Consider the following 18,250-nt stretch of genomic DNA (forward strand, 5'->3'; position numbering starts at 1 on the left):
TCTCAGGGGCTGGGAGTAGCTGGGGGGGGCCTGTCTCGGTGCCGGGGGTCCCAGGGGCTGGGAGATAGCTGGGGGGGGCCATGCTCGGTGCCGGGGGTCCCAGGGGCTGGGAGATAGCTGGGGGGGGCCTGTCTCGGTGCCGGGGGTCCCAGGGGCTGGGGGGGGGCTGTCTCGGTGCCGGGGGTCCCAGGGGCGGGGAGATAGCTGGGGGGGGGCCGGTCTCGGTGCGGGGGGTCCCAGGGGCTGGGGGGGGCCTGTCTCGGTGCCGGGGGTCCCAGGGGCTGGGGGGGGGCTGTCTCGGTGCCGGGGGTCCCAGGGGCTGGGAGATCGCTGGGGGTGGCCTGTCTCGGTGCCGGGGGTCCCAGGGGCTGGGGGGTAGCTGGGGGGGGCTGTCTCGGTGCCGGGGGTCCCAGGGGCTGGGAGATAGCTGGGGGGGGGCTGTCTTGGTGCCGGGGGTCCCAGGACTGGATTTCGGTTGTGGTTTGTTTGTGGGCCTGTGCGGTTGATTTCTGGCCTGTGTTTGAATTGGGCGCTGGAGGGGAAGGGTCTCGTGGGGGCTCTTTGGGGGTCCCTGGGGGTCTCTGTGCCCCCGTCACTAACTGCCTCCCCCCCCCCAGGTCTGCGCCCCCTCCGGCCACACCATGGGGCCCTGGCTGCTGCTGTCGCTGCTGCTGCTGGTGCAGGGGGGGCCTCCCCCCCACCCCCGCCGGGCCCCCGCCAACGCCACCATCTTCTCCCACATCTACAGCGTCCGCCGGGGGGCGGGTGAGGGGCCGGAGTCCCCGCAGGAGGCACTGGCCCCCCCCAGCCAGCTGCAGCCCCCCCGGCTCTACGAGCACACGCTGGAGGGGGACGAGCAGGTGGTCTTCACCCACCGCATCAACCTGCCCCCCCCGGCCTGCGACTGCGAGGGGGGGGGCGCCGGCGGGGCCCTGCGGGAGGCGCTGGCCCGGCTGCGGGCGCTGGAGGCCCAGGTCCAGGCGCTGCGGGAGCAGTGTGGGGCCAAGGGCTGCTGCCCCCCCGCCGCCGCCGGCGCCCAGGCCGGCACAGGTGAGACTGGGGGGCTGAGGGGAGGGGGCGGGGCCAGTGTGGGAGGGGGCGGGGCCAGTGTGGGAGGGGGCGGGGCCATAGCAAGGGGTGGGGACCTGAAGGGGGGAGGGGGGAGCAGTGGGAGGAGCAACAGACAGAGGCGGGGCCAGAGGAGCAGGGAGGGTGTCAAAAAGGGGTGGAGTGAGGAAGGTGCCAATGGGCGGGGCCGGGGCAGGCAGGTGGCGCCCCCTGGTGGGCTGCAGGCAGGTTGCAGTTTCACCCCATCCGCGTCTCCCTCCCTCCCCGCCGCAGGCCAGACGGACACCCAGAGCCTCTGCGGCCGGCACGGCGCCTTCGACCTGGCCACCTGCGGCTGCGTGTGCCAGCCGGGCTGGGGCGGCCCCACCTGCGCCGAGCCGCAGTGCCCGGGGGGCTGCGGGGGCCGGGGCGAGTGCGTGGCCGGACGCTGCGTCTGCCCCCCCGGCTTCGCCGGCGCCCGCTGCGAGACGCCCGTCTGCGCCGACGACTGCAACGACCAGGGCCGCTGCCAGGGCGGGCGCTGCCTCTGCTTCCCCGGCTACTCGGGGCCGGCCTGCGAGACGCCGGACTGCCCCGGGGACTGCCACGGGCGCGGGCGCTGCCAGGACGGGCGCTGCCTCTGCAGACCCGGCTACGCCGGCCCGGACTGCGGCACCCGGGCCTGCCCCGGCGACTGCAGCGGGCGCGGGCGCTGCCTGAAGAACGGGGTCTGCGCCTGCCACCGCGGCTACACCGGGCCTGACTGCAGCCAGCCCGCCTGCCCCAGCGACTGCGGGGGGCATGGGGAGTGCCGGAACGGGGAGTGCCACTGCCAGGATGGCTACGCCGGCGAGGACTGCACCCTAGGTACGGCCACCCTACCCACAGTGCCCTGGGCCGCCCCAACCGCCCTACCCACAATGCCCTGGATTGCCCCAACCGCCCTACCCACAATGCCCTTGGCCGCCCCGGCCACCCTACCCACAATGCCCTTGGCCGCCCCAACCGCCCTACCCACAGTGCCCTTAGCCGCCCCAACCGCCCTACCCACAATGCCCTGGGCACCCCTGGCCACCCTACCCACAGTGCCCTGGGCACCCCTGGCCACACTACCCACAATGCCCTGGGCCGCCCCAACCGCCCTACCCACAATGCCCTGGGCACCCCTGGCCACCCTACCCACAGTGCCTGGGCACCCCTGGCCACCCTACCCACAATGCTCTGGGCCGCCCAAACCGCCCTACCCACAGTGCCCTGGGCCGCCCCGGCCACCCTACCCACAATGCTCTGGGTCCCCCGGCCACCCTACCCACAATGCCCTTGGCCGCCCCGGCCACCCTACCCACAATGCCCTTGGCCGCCCCGGCCACCCTACCCACAATGCCCTGGGCCGCCCCTGGCCACACTACCCACAGTGTCCTGGGCCACCCCAACCGCCCTACCCACAATGCCTTGGGCACCCCGGGCACCCTACCCACAATGCTCTGGGTCCCCCGGCCACCCTACCCACAATGCCCTGGGCACCCCTGGCCACACTACCCACAGTGCCCTGGGCCGCCCCGGCCACCCTACCCACAATGCTCTGGGTCCCCCGGCCACCCTACCCACAATGCCCTGGGCACCCCTGGCCACACTACCCACAGTGCCCTGGACCGCCCCGGCCACCCTACCCACAATGCTCTGGGTCCCCCGGCCACCCTACCCACAATGCCCTTGGCCGCCCCGGCCACCCTACCCACAATGCCCTTGGCCGCCCCGGCCACCCTACCCACAATGCCCTGGGCACCCCTGGCCACACTACCCACAGTGTCCTGGGCACCCCTGGCCACACTACCCACAGTGCCCTGGGCCGCCCCGGCCACCCTACCCACAATGCTCTGGGTCCCCCGGCCCCCCTACCCACAATGCCCTGGGCACCCCTGGCCACACTACCCACAATGCCCTGGGCCGCCCCAACCGCCCTACCCACAATGCCCTGGGCACCCCTGGCCACCCTACCCACAGTGCCTGGGCACCCCTGGCCACACTACCCACAGTGCCTGGGCCGCCCCGGCCACCCTACCCACAATGCTCTGGGCCGCCCCAACCGCCCTACCCACAGTGCCCTGGGCCGCCCCGGCCACCCTACCCACAATGCTCTGGGTCCCCCGGCCACCCTACCCACAATGCCCTTGGCTGCCCCGGCCACCCTACCCACAGTGCCCTGGGTACCCCGGCCACCTTACCCACAATGCCCTTGGCCGCCCCGGCCACCCTACCCACAATGCCCTTGGCCGCCCCGGCCACCCTACCCACAATGCCCTGGGCACCCCTGGCCACACTACCCACAGTGTCCTGGGCCGCCCCAACCGCCCTACCCACAATGCCTTGGGCACCCCGGCCACCCTACCCACAATGCTCTGGGTCCCCCGGCCACCCTACCCACAATGCCCTGGGCACCCCTGGCCACACTACCCACAGTGCCCTGGGCCGCCCCGGCCACCCTACCCACAATGCTCTGGGTCCCCCGGCCACCCTACCCACAATGCCCTGGGCACCCCTGGCCACACTACCCACAGTGCCCTGGGCCGCCCCGGCCACCCTACCCACAATGCTCTGGGTCCCCCGGCCACCCTACCCACAATGCCCTTGGCCGCCCCGGCCACCCTACCCACAATGCCCTTGGCCGCCCCGGCCACCCTACCCACAATGCCCTGGGCACCCCTGGCCACACTACCCACAGTGTCCTGGGCACCCCTGGCCACACTACCCACAGTGCCCTGGGCCGCCCCGGCCACCCTACCCACAATGCTCTGGGTCCCCCGGCCACCCTACCCACAATGCTCCTCTGTGGCTGGTCCCCACATCCCTGGGCATCCATCCCTGTGGTGGGGTGTAGGTGGGGGCCGTCCTTGCCCCCCCCCACGTGGGGCAGCGCTGGGCACCGAGCTGAAGGGCCTTTGTGCTGCCTAATCCTCTCCTGACCCACGGCCAAGGCGGTGGGAGCCCCCCCCAGATGTATATGGGAGCTGGGGCCCCCTTGCTTGGGACGTCCCGTCCCAGGGCACAGAGACCCCCTGTTAGGAGCCGCCCGCCCCACAGCCGGGCTGGCCAAGATCAGCCTTGGCACCGCGCCCCCTCCGGCTCCGGTTCCCCTCTAGAATCGGCCCCATTCATCCCGGCCGGGGGCGCGGTGCCGGGGGGCAGGGATCTGAGCCGCCCTTGTTCCCCACGGTGTTTGCTTTCCATCCCGCCCGGACGGGACAGAGATCAAAGGCCCTGGCTGGACGCAGAGGGGAGGCCCTGGGCGGGGACCGGGACACGGGGCCTTTTCCCTCTGTGGAGCAGGGGCAGGGGGCGGCAGGCTCAGGGGGGCGGGGAATGGGGCAGGGGCCTTTCCCCTCTAGGGGGCGCTGGCTCCCACCCGGCCCCAGGGCGGGGACTGGCTGGCTCGGGGGGCAGGGAATGGGGCAGGGGCCTGTCCCCTCTGGGGAACGCGCCGGCTCTGATCCGGCCCCAGGGCAGGGACTGGCTGGCCCAGGGGGGCAGGGAATGGGGCAGGGGCCTGTCCCCTCTAGGGGGCGCCGGCTCCCCCCGGCCCCAGGGCAGGGACTGGCTGGCTCCGGGGGGCGGGGAATGGGGTAGGGGCCTGTCCCCTCTAGGGGGCGCTGGCTCCCCCCGGCCCCAGGGCAGGGACTGGCTGGCTCCGGGGGGCGGGGAATGGGGCAGGGGCCTGTCCCCTCTAGGGGGCGCCGGCTCCCACCCGGCCCCAGGGCAGAGACTGGCTGGCTCAGGGGGGCAGGGAATGGGGCAGGGGCCTGTCCCCTCTAGGGGGCGCCGGCTCCCACCCGGCCCCAGGGCAGAGACTGGCTGGCTCAGGGGGGCAGGGAATGGGGCAGGGGCCTGTCCCCTCTGGGGAACGCGCCGGCTCTGATCCGGCCCCAGGGCAGGGACTGGCTGGCCCAGGGGGGCAGGGAATGGGGCAGGGGCCTGTCCCCTCTAGGGGGCGCCGGCTCCCCCCGGCCCCAGGGCAGGGACTGGCTGGCTCAGAGGGGCGGGGAATGGGGCAGGGGCCTGTCCCCTCCAGGGGGTGTCAGCTCCCATCCAGCCTAGGGCAGGGACTGGCTGGCTCGGGGGGCAGGGAATGGGGCAGGGGCCTGTCCCCTCCAGGGGGTGTCAGCCCCAGGGCGGGGGTCTGGCCGGCTGGGGCAGGGAAGAGGGTTCGGGGCACTCACCCCTGTCCCCCCGCAGAGATCCCGGCTGTGACGCTGCGCGTGGGGCGCCGGGACGAGGGCTCCTTCCGCCTGCAATGGACTCGCCCCAAGATCCACGTGGATGGATATGAAATTCACCTCGTTCCCACGGTAATGGGGTCCCAGGGGGGTGTCAATCATCCCCTGCCCCCTGCAGGGGGGCTGGGCCCGGATCTGGGATGTCAGTGGGGGAGGAGGGTGTGTGACCCCTGGCCCCCCCCCTGGGGAGCCTCACTTCTGGGAGGGGGCATTGGAAAGAAGGTGGGGGGGTCAGGAGGGGGTCGGGGTGCATGGGTGGGGGGTGCAGACAGAGGCCAGGGCTCCCCCATCCCCTGACCCCGTCTGACCCCCAGCGGCGCCGTGGGCCTGTGGTTTGGGGGCCTGAGAGGGTGGGGGGGCCAGGTCCCCCAGCCCCTGACCCCCTTTCTCTCCCCCCAGGGTGACCCCGAGGGGGCCGTGTCCCTGCAGCTGCCCGGCTCGGCCACGTCCTTCGAGCGCTCAGGGCTGGGCCCTGGCCAGGAGTTCAGCGTCACCGTCCGGGCCCAGCGAGCCCAGCGCCTCGGGCCCCCCGCCACCCAGAGCGTCCGCACCCGTAGGTGGGGGGGGCTGCCGGGGGGGCGGAGGTTTGGGGGCTGGGATGGGAGCCCAGGGGAGGTGTTAGTGGGGGACTCTCTGGGAGGAGGGCCCTGTGGGGGGAGGGGGACCTTGGGGGGATGTTTAGGAAGCAGGGGGGTTCTCTGGGGAGGGGGCCCCCCTTCCCCACTCTCACCCCTCTTCTCCCCCCAGGGATCGACGCTCCCCGTGACCTGCGCCCCACGGGGGCCACGGCCACCTCGCTGAGCCTGCGCTGGGAGCCCCCGGCCGCCCAGCCCGACGGATACACCCTGCACTACCGCCCGGTGGGGCGGGACAGCCCCGAGCCCCCCACCCGCCTGACCCTGCCCCCCAACCGCACCACCCTCACCCTGACCGGCCTCCGTAGCACCACCCAGTACACCCTCACCCTGACCGCCCACCGCGGCCCAGAGCAGAGCTCTCCCGCCAGCACCAGCGCCACCACCGGTGGGTCCCGCGGCCCGGGGCGGGGGCAGGAGGGGGGGGGAAGCAGCGATGAAATGGGGGAGGGGAGGGAGATGGGGAGAAGGAAATGAGAGAGGAGGACGAGCGAAGGAGGGAAATCAGCAAGGGCTGAGTGTGGGAGCAGCGCGGAGAGACGGGAGCGTCCGTCCGTCCACCTGTCCGTCCGTCCGTCCATTGGTCCGTCGATCCATCCGTCCACCTGTCCATCCGTCTGTCCATTGGTCCATTCATCCACCTGTCCATCCATCCGTCCGTCCACCTGTCCATCCGTCCGTCCATTGGTCCGTCGAGCCATCCGTCCGTCCACCTGTCCATCCGTCTGTCCATTGGTCCGTCGATCCATCCGTCCGTCCACCTGTCCATCCGTCTGTCCATTGGTCCATTCATCCACCTGTCCATCCATCCGTCCATTGGTCCATCGATCCATCCGTCCGTCCACCTGTCCATCCGTCTGTCCATTGGTCCGTCGATCCATCCGTCCGTCCACCTGTCCATCCGTCTGTCCATTGGTCCGTCGATCCATCCGTCCGTCCACCTGTCCATCCGTCCGTCCATTGGTCCGTCGATCCATCCGTCCGTCCACCTGTCCATCCGTCTGTCCATTGGTCCGTCGATCCATCCGTCCATCCACCTGTCCATCCGTCTGTCCATTGGTCCGTCGATCCATCCGTCCGTCCACCTGTCCATCCGTCTGTCCATTGGTCCGTCGATCCATCTGTCCGTCCACCTGTCCATCCGTCTGTCCATTGGTCCGTCGATACATCCGTCCGTCCACCTGTCCGTCCGTCTGTCCATTGGTCCGTCGATCCATCCGTCCGTCCACCTGTCCATCCGTCTGTCCATTGGTCCGTCGATCCATCTGTCCATCCATTGGTCTGTCGATCCATCCGTCCACCTGTCCATCCGTCTGTCCATTGGTCTGTCGATCCATCCATCCGTCCACCTGTCCGTCCGTCCGTCCATTGGTCCATTCATCCACCTGTCCATCCATCCGTCCATTGGTCTGTCGATCCATCCGTCCGTCCGTCCACCCGTCCATCCGTCTGTCCATTGGTCTGTCCATCCATCTGTCCATCCATTGGTCTGTCCATCCATCTGTCCATCTATTGGTCTGTCGATCCATCTGTCCATCCACCTGTCCATCCATCCATCCATTGGTCTGTCGATCCATCTGTCCATCCACCTGTCCGTCCATCCCTCCATCCCTCCAGTCGTCTGCCGAGTTGGTCGCCCATCGTCCGTCCATCCCTGGGTCTATAAGGGAACCAGACATTTCTCCTTCTCTTCTCCCCGCTCTTCTGCGCAGGGTTTTTCTTCCCCTGTCTCCCACAGCGAGTGATCGGTTCCTTCTGCCCAGAGCCCGGTCGGATCCAGCGCCTCCCCCGACTCACCACCCGTCTTCCCGTCCATTTAGGTTCCGCAGGTCACGGAGCCACGCGGGGGGTTGGACTAACCCAGTTCTCTTCCCTTCTCTCTTCTTCGCAGCTAGCGCCCAGGCACCGGCCGGGGAACACGGGGCGTTTCCCCTCCAGGAGGTGGGGACTGGCTGGCTTTGGGGAGTGGGGAATGGGGCATGGGGCCTGTCCCCTCTAGGGGGCACCGGCTCTGATCCACCCCAGGGTGGGGGCCTGGCTGGCCCAGGGGGCAGGGAATTGGATCCCCTAATTGCACCAATATTTGCTCCTGGCAGCGCTGATGCCCACCCTGCTCCCGCCTGGCCGGCCGCACCCAGAACCCACGCGCCCCCCCGTGGCCCGTCTCCGGCCGCCTGGCCCCGCGGGGAAGCCGGGCCCCCGGCCCGCCCCGGCCAACGCCTCCTCGCTCCCCAGCCAGCTCTTCTTCCAGACCGTGGCGCAGAACCTGACGGCCAAGCTGGCCCGGTACAACGGGACCCTGCTGCAGCGGCTGGAGAGTTACCTCCGCGCCACCCGCTACCCGCTGCGTGGCAACCAAACCATCGCCAGCGTGGCCAGGACCATCTACCTCTACCTGGTGCAGAGGAAGTCCCTGGAGGAACAGGAGATGGTCTACGTGGGGCTGGGCCAGCATTCGAAGGAGCTCGTGGCCATGGCACCCACCCCGGGGAACCCTGCGGAGGAGCCCACGGGCCCCCCCGGCCACTTCCAGATAGCCGGGAAGGAGGGCGGCATCTTCTCGGAGGGCTCCCCCAGCTGGGCCACGGGCCCCAGGGGCCACGCCAAGCCGGCGGTGGTGGCCCGCTCCCCCGGCGCCATTGTGGTCTCGCTGGAGGGCACGCGTGACCACGCGGAGCGCGTGGTGGTCCGCTACTGGCGGGCGGGCGACGGCGGAGGAGCGGGGGAGCTGGCAGTTCCCGGCGACGCCGCGGCGGTTCGCCTGCACGGCCTGGCGCCCGGCACCACCTACCAGGTGGAGATCCACGGCCTGGTCCAGGGGCGGCTCTCCAAGTCCTATTCCTTTCTCGCCTCCACAGGTAGCGCTGGGGGGGCCGTCCGACGCGGGGGGGTCGCTCCTCTGGCTCAGTAACCCCACCGGCCACGGCGCCGCCTGGCTGTTCACCGATGCACCCGCTGGCGCTAACCCCTCGGTCCTGCCCTCCTCTCTCCTGCAGGCTGCTGGCTCCTGCCCACGGGCCTGGCATGGCCACCGGACGGGCCGACTCCACCCCGCCCCCGCCGTCCCCTTCCCTCTCTCTCTCCTCTGGCATTAACCCCCCTTTCTCCTGCAGCTGGTCTGGCTTCCACCCGCTACAGGCCTCATGCCACGGACTCAACGGGGAGCGGGGCAGGGGCCTGTCCCCTCTGGGGGGCGCCGGCGCCCCTCCGGCCCCACGGCGCAGACTGGCTGGCTCAGGGGGGCAGGGAATGGGGCAGGGGCCTGTCCCCTCTGGGGGGCGCCAGCGCCCCTCCGGCCCCACGGCGCAGACTGGCTGGCTCAGGGGGGCAGGGAATGGGGCAGGGGCCTGTCCCCTCTAGGGGGGCGCCGGCTCCCACCCGGCCGCAGGGCGGGGACTGGCCGGCTCAGGGGGGCAGGGAATGGGGCAGGGGCCTGACCCCTCTGGGTGGCGCCGGCTCCCCCCGGCCCCAGGGCGGGGACTGGCCGGCTCAGGGGGGCAGGGAATGGGGCAGGGGCCTGACCCCTCTGGGGGGCGCCGGCTCCCTCTGGCCCCAGGGCAGGGACTGGCTGGCTCAGGGGGGCAGGGAATGGGGCAGGGGCCTGTCCCCTCTAGGGGGCGCTGGCTCCCCCCGGCCCCAGGGCAGGGACTGGCTGGGTCAGGGGGGCAGGGAATGGGGCAGGGGCTGTCCCCTGTAGGGGGCGCCGGCTCCCCCCGGCCCCAGGGCAGGGACCGGCTGGGTCAGGGGGGCAGGGAATGGGGCAGGGGCTGTCCCCTCTAGGGGGCTCCCTTTCAGCCTTTCATGCCCTCCCCCCAGCTCCAGAGGCATCTGGCACCGAGCCCCCCCCCACGCCCAGCCTCTCCCGCTCTGGGCCGCCCCCAGGGGACCTGGCCGTGACAGACGTCTCCCCCGACCGGTTCCGCGTCACCTGGACGGCCATGACCGGCACCTTCCAGCACTTCCTGCTTCAGTACCGGGAGCCCGGCTCCCGGGCGCCTCCCGGGCACACCCAGGTGCCTGGGGGGAAGAGGAGCGTGATCGTCACCCAGCTGAGCCCCGGCACCGAATACGAGGTGGAGCTGCAGGGGGTGGCACCTGACGGGACCATCTCAGAGCCCATCACCACCAGCGTGTGGACAGGTAACCCCCGCCCCTTCCTCCAGCCAGCCCCTTCCTCCGCGGGATCCTCCCCCCCCGCCTGGCCTTACAGCCAGGCTTCGCAGGGCTATGGACGCCTTCGGGAACCCAGGAGTCCTAGCTGCCCGCCCCCCCCGCTCTAACCACTAGCCCCCACTCCCCTCCCAGAGCTAGAGATACACCCCTGCTCTAACCATCAGGCCCCCCTCCCCTGCCCTCCCAGGGAGCCCAGGCACCCTGACCGCGTTACGCCCTCTCTCTCCTGCAGCACCCCTTGGCGGGGGCCCCGGGCCAGGCGACCTGGGGGCCCTGGGGGTCAGGAACGTGACCAGCGATGGCTTTGGGCTGCAGTGGAGGGCGCGGCAGGGCCTGTTCCAGTCCTTCCTGCTGCGCTACGAGGATGCGGCCGGGCGCACGGGGCCCCGGGAGGCCGAGGTGCCGGCGGACCAGCGGGCGACCCGCCTTGGGGGGCTGCGGCCTGGCACCCAGTACAACGTCACGCTGTACGGGGTGCACCGCGGCCAGCTCTCACCCCCCCTCAGAGCCAGCGTCCGGACAGGTACCCCCACCCCCGGCGCGGTTCCCGCCTCAGCCCCCTGCCAGCCGGGGGGCGACAGCTGCCCCTCCTCTGCCCCCGGCCCAGCTCGGCACCTGCCACCAGCCTGTGCTGCTTCCACGGTGTTAGGGGGCAGCACCCAGGAGTCCTGGCTCCCAGCCCCCTCGCCCCGCTCTAACCCACCAGCCCCCACTCCCCTCCCAGAGCCGGGAGAGAACCCAGGAGTCCTGGCTCCCAGCCCCCCCTGCTCTAACCCACCAGCCCCCACCCCCTCCCAGAGCCGGGAGAGAACCCAGGAATCCCGGCTCCCAGCCCCCACTGCTCTAACCCACCAGCCCCCACTCCCCTCCCAGAGCCGGGAGAGAACCCAGGAGTCCTGGCCCCTAGCCCCCCCTGCTCTAACCACCAGCCCCCACTCCCCTCCCAGAGCCGGGAGAGAACCCAGGAATCCCGGCTCCCAGCCCCCACTGCTCTAACCACTAGCCTCCCCTCCCCTCCCAGAGCCGGGAGAGAACCCAGGAGTCCTGGCTCCCAGCCCTCCCTGCTCTAACCACCAGCCCCCAATCCCCTCCCGGAGCCGGGAGAGAACCCAGGAGTCCTGGCTCTCAGCCCCCCTGCTCTAACCACCAGCCCCCAATCCCCTCCCAGAGCGGGGAGAGAACCCAGGAGTCCTGGCTCCCAGCCCCCCTGCTCTAACCACCAGCCCCCAATCCCCTCCCAGAGCGGGGAGAGAACCCAGGAGTCCTGGCTCCCAGCCCCCCCTGCTCTAACCCACCAGCCCCCACCCCCTCCCAGAGCCGGGAGAGAACCCAGGAATCCCGGCTCCCAGCCCCCACTGCTCTAACCCACCAGCCCCCACTCCCCTCCCAGAGCCGGGAGAGAACCCAGGAGTCCTGGCCCCTAGCCCCCCCTGCTCTAACCACCAGCCCCCACTCCCCTCCCAGAGCCGGGAGAGAACCCAGGAATCCCGGCTCCCAGCCCCCACTGCTCTAACCACTAGCCTCCACTCCCCTCCCAGAGCCGGGAGAGAACCCAGGAGTCCTGGCTCCCAGCCCTCCCTGCTCTAACCACCAGCCCCCAATCCCCTCCCGGAGCCGGGAGAGAACCCAGGAGTCCTGGCTCTCAGCCCCCCTGCTCTAACCACCAGCCCCCAATCCCCTCCCAGAGCGGGGAGAGAACCCAGGAGTCCTGGCTCCCAGCCCCCCTGCTCTAACCACCAGCCCCCAATCCCCTCCCAGAGCGGGGAGAGAACCCAGGAGTCCTGGCTTCCTTTCCCAACCGCAGCCCGCCCCGCCCCCTACGCAGTGTGGAGCTGGGACAGTGGGAGCCTTTGCCAAGGGTATTTGAAATAACAATTGTCTGCCAGGTCCGGTGGGTCCCGGGCTGGGAGGGGCAAAGCGAGCTCCCCCCCCCCATACATCTAGACACAGAGCCCAGGCAGCCTCCCCCATCACGCCCCCCCCCGCCTGCAGCCCCCCTGGAGATGTCTGGTGACCGTCTCCTCCTCGTGGGGGTGGGCGTGTGATGCAGAGAGTGTGACTGGGGGGGAGAGACCCAGGCAGGGAGGGAGCAAGGAGCCCCCCAAGGGAGGTTTGTGCCGCTGCAGCCTGTGACCGGAAGAAGAGGAGGAAGGGAAACAGGAGGGAAGGGGGGTGACTGCGGTGGGAATGGCGCGGGCCCAGGGAAATGTGCTGGAGGAAGGAGAGGCCTGGCTGACGGAGGGTGCAGGGGAGAAGGAAGGAGCCAGAGGCAAGGAAGGTGGCAGGGCCCTGGCGCAGAGCGGGGCCGTGACGGGGTGGAGCGCGTGGCGGGCGAAGGAGAAGGGACGAATCGCTAACGGCAGCAGTGGGGGGGGGGAACCGAAGCGATGGCATTGGAAAGATGGAAGAGACGAGGGGCAGATACACACAGCGATCTCCCCCCACTGCTCCCCCCACGGCATCTCCAATACCCTTCCCCCACCCTGACCCAGAACTGATGGGACCATCCCTCCTGCCCTCTCCCTGCCAGCGCCAGCAGAACCCGGCACCCAGCCCAGCCTGGGGGAGCTCTCGGCCTCCGACGTCACCCACGACTCCGCCCTGCTCTCCTGGACCGTCCAGGCTGGGGACTTCGACTCCTTCCTCCTCCAGTACAAGGACGCGGAGGGCAAACCCCAGGCGCTGCCCGTGGACGGGGGATCCCGCACGGTCACCGTCACCAACCTGGCCCCCTCCCGCAGATACAAGTTCAACCTCTACGGCATCTCCGGCCGCAAGCGCCTCGGCCCCGTCTCCACCGACGCCGTCACAGGTCAGCGGCTGGACCCGGGGCACCAGCCCCTTCCCCTCCTCCCCCCTTTGCTTTGCAGTGTGGTGGGGACACCAACCACTGGGCTGGGACCTTCCCAAGAAGGTGCTTCCAAGGCAATGAGAGAGGAGGACGAGCGAAGAAGGGAAAGAAGCAATGGCTGGTGTGAGGAAGCAGTGCAGAGGGATGAGAGCGTCCATCTGTCCATTCATCCATCCACCTGTCTGTCCATCCATCCATCCATCCACAACTAGCCTGCTGGCCATTCAATGGGCAGAGAGAAGAGAGTAGATAGAGATGGGTGGATGGATAGACAGACAGACAGCTGGATCAATGTGCATGGGACAGGTTGGGTAAATGGATTGATGGGTATGGGAACAGATGGATGAACAGATAGGTACATGGATGGGGGTCTACATGGGTGGATGGATGGATGGAGGGGATGGCCACTGATGCATAGGTAGAGGAATGGAGATGGATGGATGGATGGACTGATGGAAGGGTGGATAGATATGGATGGAGGGATGGACGGAAAAGTGGGTAGATATGTATGGAGGAGGATGGATGGACTGATGGAAGAGTGGGGACATATGTATTGGAGGGGATGGATGGACAGAGGGATGGAAGGGTGCACACATATGGATGGGGATGGATGGAGGGATGGACAGATGGAAGGGTGGGCAGATATGGATGGGGGTGGATGGGTGTTTTGGGGGATGCACGGGTAGCTGTGTATGTGTAAGTCTTCTGCCAGGTGGCCCCAGCAGCAGTAAGGGCTGGGTTGGGTGTGGTGATGCATGGACGGGCGGGTGGGTGGATGGGTGCGTACAGGGGTGGGTGGAGGAGTGGTTGGGGATGGATGGGTGGATGTGGGAGGAAGGGATGGGTGGAGGAGTGGTTGGGGATGGATGGGTGTCAATGGGGGAGGAAGGGATGGATGGAGGAGTGGTTGGGGATGGATGGGTGGATGTGGGAGGAAGGGATGGATGGAGGAGTGGTTGGGGATGGATGGGTGGATGTGGGAGGAAGGGATGGATGGAGGAGTGGTTGGGGACGGATGGGTGGATGTGGGAGGAAGGGATGGATGGAGGAGTGGTTGGGGATGGATGGGTGTCAATGGGGGAGGAAGGGATGGATGGAGGAGTGGTTGGGGATGGATGGGTGGATGTGGGAGGAAGGGATGGATGGAGGAGTGGTTGGGGATGGATGGGTGGATGTGGGAGGAAGGGATGGATGGAGGAGTGGTTGGGGATGGATGGGTGGATGTGGGAGGAAGGGATGGGTGGAGGAGTGGTTGGGGATGGATGGGTGGATGTGGGAGGAAGGGGTGGGTGGAGGAGTGGTTGGGGATGGATAGACGGGCGGGTGGGTGGATGGGTGCGTACAGGGGTGGGTGGAGGAGTGGTTGGGGATGGACGGACGGGCGGGTGGGTGGATGGGTGCGCACAGGGGGGGGTGGAGGAGTGGTTGGGGACGGATGGGTGGATGTGGGAGGAAGGGATGGATGGAGGAGTGGTTGGGGATGGATGGGTGGATGTGGGAGGAAGGGATGGATGGAGGAGTGGTTGGGGATGGATGGGTGGATGTGGGAGGAAGGGGTGGGTGGAGGAGTGGTTGGGGATGGATGGACGGGCGGGTGGGTGGATGGGTGCGCACAGGGGTGGGTGGAGGAGTGGTTGGGGATGGATGGGTGTCAATGGGGGAGGAAGGGGTGGATGGAGGAGTGGTTGGGGATGGATGGGTATCAGTGGGGATCTTTCCATTGACGTTGGTGACTTTGGTTCACGCCCTTCTCTTTCCCTCTCATTTGTTCTTCGTTCCCTCCTGTCTCAGCCCAATTCTCACTGAGGTTTGTGCTGGTTGATCTGGGCCGACCCCTCCAGGGAGGTGTGATGGCCACGGGGAACGTGGGAATGTGGGATCCTCTTTGCAGACATGGCCCGTCCATTTGTGTGTCCCCAGCTCTCCTTCCCAGCAGCAGGCTCCAGCTGTGTCCCTGGGCTCCCTGCACCCTCGTCCCACTAATCATCTCTGCCGATCCCCTCTGGGCAGGAACTGCCCGGCCCCCCAAGGACCTGGTCAGCCACCCTAATCCAGCCATGCCCTTACCCACCTCTTTGTTCCAGCCAAGGAGCCGCGGGAGCCGGAACTCACCACCCAGCCCAGCCTGGGGGAACTCTCAGCCTCTGACGTCACCCACGACTCCGTCCTGCTCTCCTGGACCGTCCAGGCCGGAGACTTCGACTCCTTCCTCCTCCAGTACAAGGACACGGAGGGCAAACCCCAGGCGCTGCCCGTGGATGGGGGATCCCGTACGGTCACTGTAACGAACCTGGCACCTTCCCACAGATACAAGTTCAACCTCTACGGCATCTCCGGCCGCAAGCGCCTCAGCCCCGTCTCCACCGACACCATCACAGGTCAGCGGCTGCTCCCAGGGCGCCAGCTCCTTCCCCTCCTGCCCCCTTTTTCTTTCCAGTGTGACATGGACGTTGAACACGGGGCCAGGACGTTCCCAAGAAGATGCTTCCAAGAGTCCTGCATCCACAAGCAGATTGCCGGGCATTCAGTGGCTAGAGATGAGAGTAGATAGGGGTGGGTGGGTGGGTGGATGGATGGATGGACAGACAGACAGCTGGATCGGTGTGCATGGGGCAGGTTGAGTGAATGGAATGATGTGTATGGAAAGAGATGGATGAAGAGATAGGTACATGGATGGGTGTCTACAGGAGTGACTGGATGGATGGACGGGATGGTCATCAGTGAGTACATAGAGGAACGGATGTGTATGGGGATGGATGGATGGACGGTCAGGTGGGCAGATATGTATGGGGATGGATGGGTGTTTTGGGGGATGCACGGGTAGCTGTGTATGTGTAACTCTTCTGCTAGGTGGCCGCAGCAGCAGTAAGGGCTGGGTTGGATGTGGTGATGCATGGACGGGCGGGTGGGTGGATGGGTGCGCACAGGGGTGGGTGGAGGAGTGGTTGGGGATGGATGGGTGTCAATGGGGGAGGAAGGGATGGATGGAGGAGTGGTTGGGGATGGATGGGTGGAGGTGGGAGGAAGGGGTGGATGGAGGAGTGGTTGGGGATGGATGGGTGGAGGTGGGAGGAAGGGATGGGTGGAGGAGTGGTTGGGGATGGATGGGTGGATGTGGGAGGAAGGGATGGATGGAGGAGTGGTTGGGGATGGATGGGTGTCAATGGGGGAGGAAGGGATGGGTGGAGGAGTGGTTGGGGATGGATGGGTGGATGTGGGAGGAAGGGATGGGTGGAGGAGTGGTTGGGGATGAATGGGTGGATGTGGGAGGAAGGGATGGATGGAGGAGTGGTTGGGGATGGATGGACGTGCGGGTGGGTGGATGGGTGCGCACAGGGGTGGGTGGAGGAGTGGTTGGGGATGGATGGGTGGATGTGGGAGGAAGGGATGGATGGAGGAGTGGTTGGGGATGGATGGACGGGCGGGTGGGTGGATGGGTGCGCACAGGGGTGGGTGGAGGAGTGGTTGGGGATGGATGGGTGGATGTGGGAGGAAGGGATGGGTGGAGGAGTGGTTGGGGATGGATGGGTGTCAATGGGGGAGGAAGGGATGGATGGAGGAGTGGTTGGGGATGGATGGGTATCAGTGGGGATCTTTCCATTGACGTTGGTGACTTTGGTTCACGCCCTTCTCTTTCCCTCTCATTTGTTCTTCGTTCCCTCCTGTCTCAGCCCAATTCTCACTGAGGTTTGTGCTGGTTGATCTGGGCCGACCCCTCCAGGGAGGTGTGATGGCCACGGGGAACGTGGGAATGTGGGATCCTCTTTGCAGACATGGCCCGTCCATTTGTGTGTCCCCAGCTCTCCTTCCCAGCAGCAGGCTCCAGCTGTGTCCCTGGGCTCCCTGCACCCTCGTCCCACTAATCATCTCTGCTGATCCCCTCTGGGCAGGAACCGCCCGGCCCCCCAAGGACCCTAATCCAGCCACGCCCTTACCCGCCTCTTTGTTCCAGCCAAGGAGCCGCGGGAGCTGGAACTCACCTTCCAGCCCAGCCTGGGGGAGCTCTCGGCCTCCGACGTCACCCACGACTCCGTCCTGCTCTCCTGGACCGTCCAGGCCGGGGACTTCGACTCCTTCCTCCTGCAGTACAAGGACGCGGAGGGCAAACCCCAGGCGCTGCCCGTGGATGGGGGATCCCGTACGGTCACTGTAACGAACCTGGCCCCCTCCCGCAGATACAAGTTCAACCTCTACGGCATCTCCGGCCGCAAGCGCCTCGGCCCCATCTCCACCGACGCCGTCACAGGTCAGCGGCTGGTCCGGGGGCGCCAGCTCCTTCCCCTCCTGCCCCTTTTTCTTTCCAGTGTGACATGGACGTCGAACACGGGGCCAGGACGTTCCCAAGAAGATGCTTCCAAGAGTCCTGCATCCACAAGCAGATTGCCGGGCATTCAGTGGCTAGAGATGAGAGTAGATAGGGGTGGGTGGATGGATGGATGATTGGATGGATGGACGGACAGACAGCTGGATCGGTGTGCATGGGGCAGGTTGAGTGAATGGAATGATGTGTATGGAAAGAGATGGATGAAGAGATAGGTACATGGATGGGTGTCTACAGGAGTGACTGGATGGATGGAGGGGATGGTCATCAGTGAGTAGATAGAGGAACGGATGTGTATGGGGATAGATGGATGGATGGTCAGGTGGGCAGATATGTATGGGGATGGATGCACAGAAGGCTCGGTAGATATATGTGGGGGTGGATGGATGGATGAAGGGGATGGTATGGATGGATGGATAGAGGAGTGGATCTATATGGTGACGGACAGATGGATGGGTGGGTGGGTGTATGTGTGGATGGATGGATGGAGGGGATGGGATGGATCGATGGATGGAGGGGATGGGGCGGATAGACAGAGGAATGGATCAATATGGGGATGGACAGATGGAGGGGATGGGATGGATGGATGGGTGGATGGAGGGGATGGGATGGATGGATAGATAGAGGAATGATGGGATGTCAGATGGGGGGGATCTGAGTTACTACAGAGAATTCTTTCCTGGGTGCTGGCTCGTGAGTCTTGCCCACATGCTCAGGGTTTAACTGATCACCATATTTGGGGTCGGGAAGGAATTTTCCTCCAGGGCAGATTGGCAGAGGCCCTGGAGGTTTTTCGCCTTCCTCTGCAGCGTGGGGCACGGGTCACTTGCTGGAGGATTCTCTGCAGCTTGAGGTCTTCAAACCGCAATTTGGGGACTTCGATAACTCGGACATAGGTTAGGGGTTTGTTATAGAAGTGGATGGGTGAGTTTCTGTGGCCTGCATTGTGCAG

The 18,250-nt window shown here is 67.3% G+C and overlaps 2 protein-coding genes across 2 annotated transcripts in view; one reads left to right on the top strand and one right to left on the bottom strand.

Moving 5' to 3' along the window:
- Window positions 1–18,250, bottom strand: part of LOC123345793 (endothelial zinc finger protein induced by tumor necrosis factor alpha-like) — a 1,203,704-nt gene that overhangs the window by 173,751 nt on the left and 1,011,703 nt on the right. The gene's annotated exons all lie outside the window — the stretch shown is intronic.
- TNXB (tenascin XB) overlaps window positions 1,780–18,250 on the top strand; it is a 94,759-nt gene continuing 78,288 nt past the window's right edge. The window contains exons 1-9 of the mRNA XM_044983765.1: window positions 1,780–1,914; window positions 5,278–5,390; window positions 5,718–5,875; window positions 6,066–6,341; window positions 9,770–10,093; window positions 10,359–10,649; window positions 12,657–12,938; window positions 15,062–15,355; window positions 16,930–17,223. Coding sequence (XP_044839700.1) covers window positions 5,362–5,390; window positions 5,718–5,875; window positions 6,066–6,341; window positions 9,770–10,093; window positions 10,359–10,649; window positions 12,657–12,938; window positions 15,062–15,355; window positions 16,930–17,223 — 1,948 coding nt within the window. The 5' untranslated portion in view covers window positions 1,780–1,914; window positions 5,278–5,361. The remainder of the gene's footprint in view (window positions 1,915–5,277; window positions 5,391–5,717; window positions 5,876–6,065; window positions 6,342–9,769; window positions 10,094–10,358; window positions 10,650–12,656; window positions 12,939–15,061; window positions 15,356–16,929; window positions 17,224–18,250) is intronic.

The sequence above is a fragment of the Mauremys mutica genome, chromosome 12, assembly GCF_020497125.1.
Source record: "Mauremys mutica isolate MM-2020 ecotype Southern chromosome 12, ASM2049712v1, whole genome shotgun sequence".
NCBI lineage: Eukaryota > Metazoa > Chordata > Testudines > Geoemydidae > Mauremys > Mauremys mutica.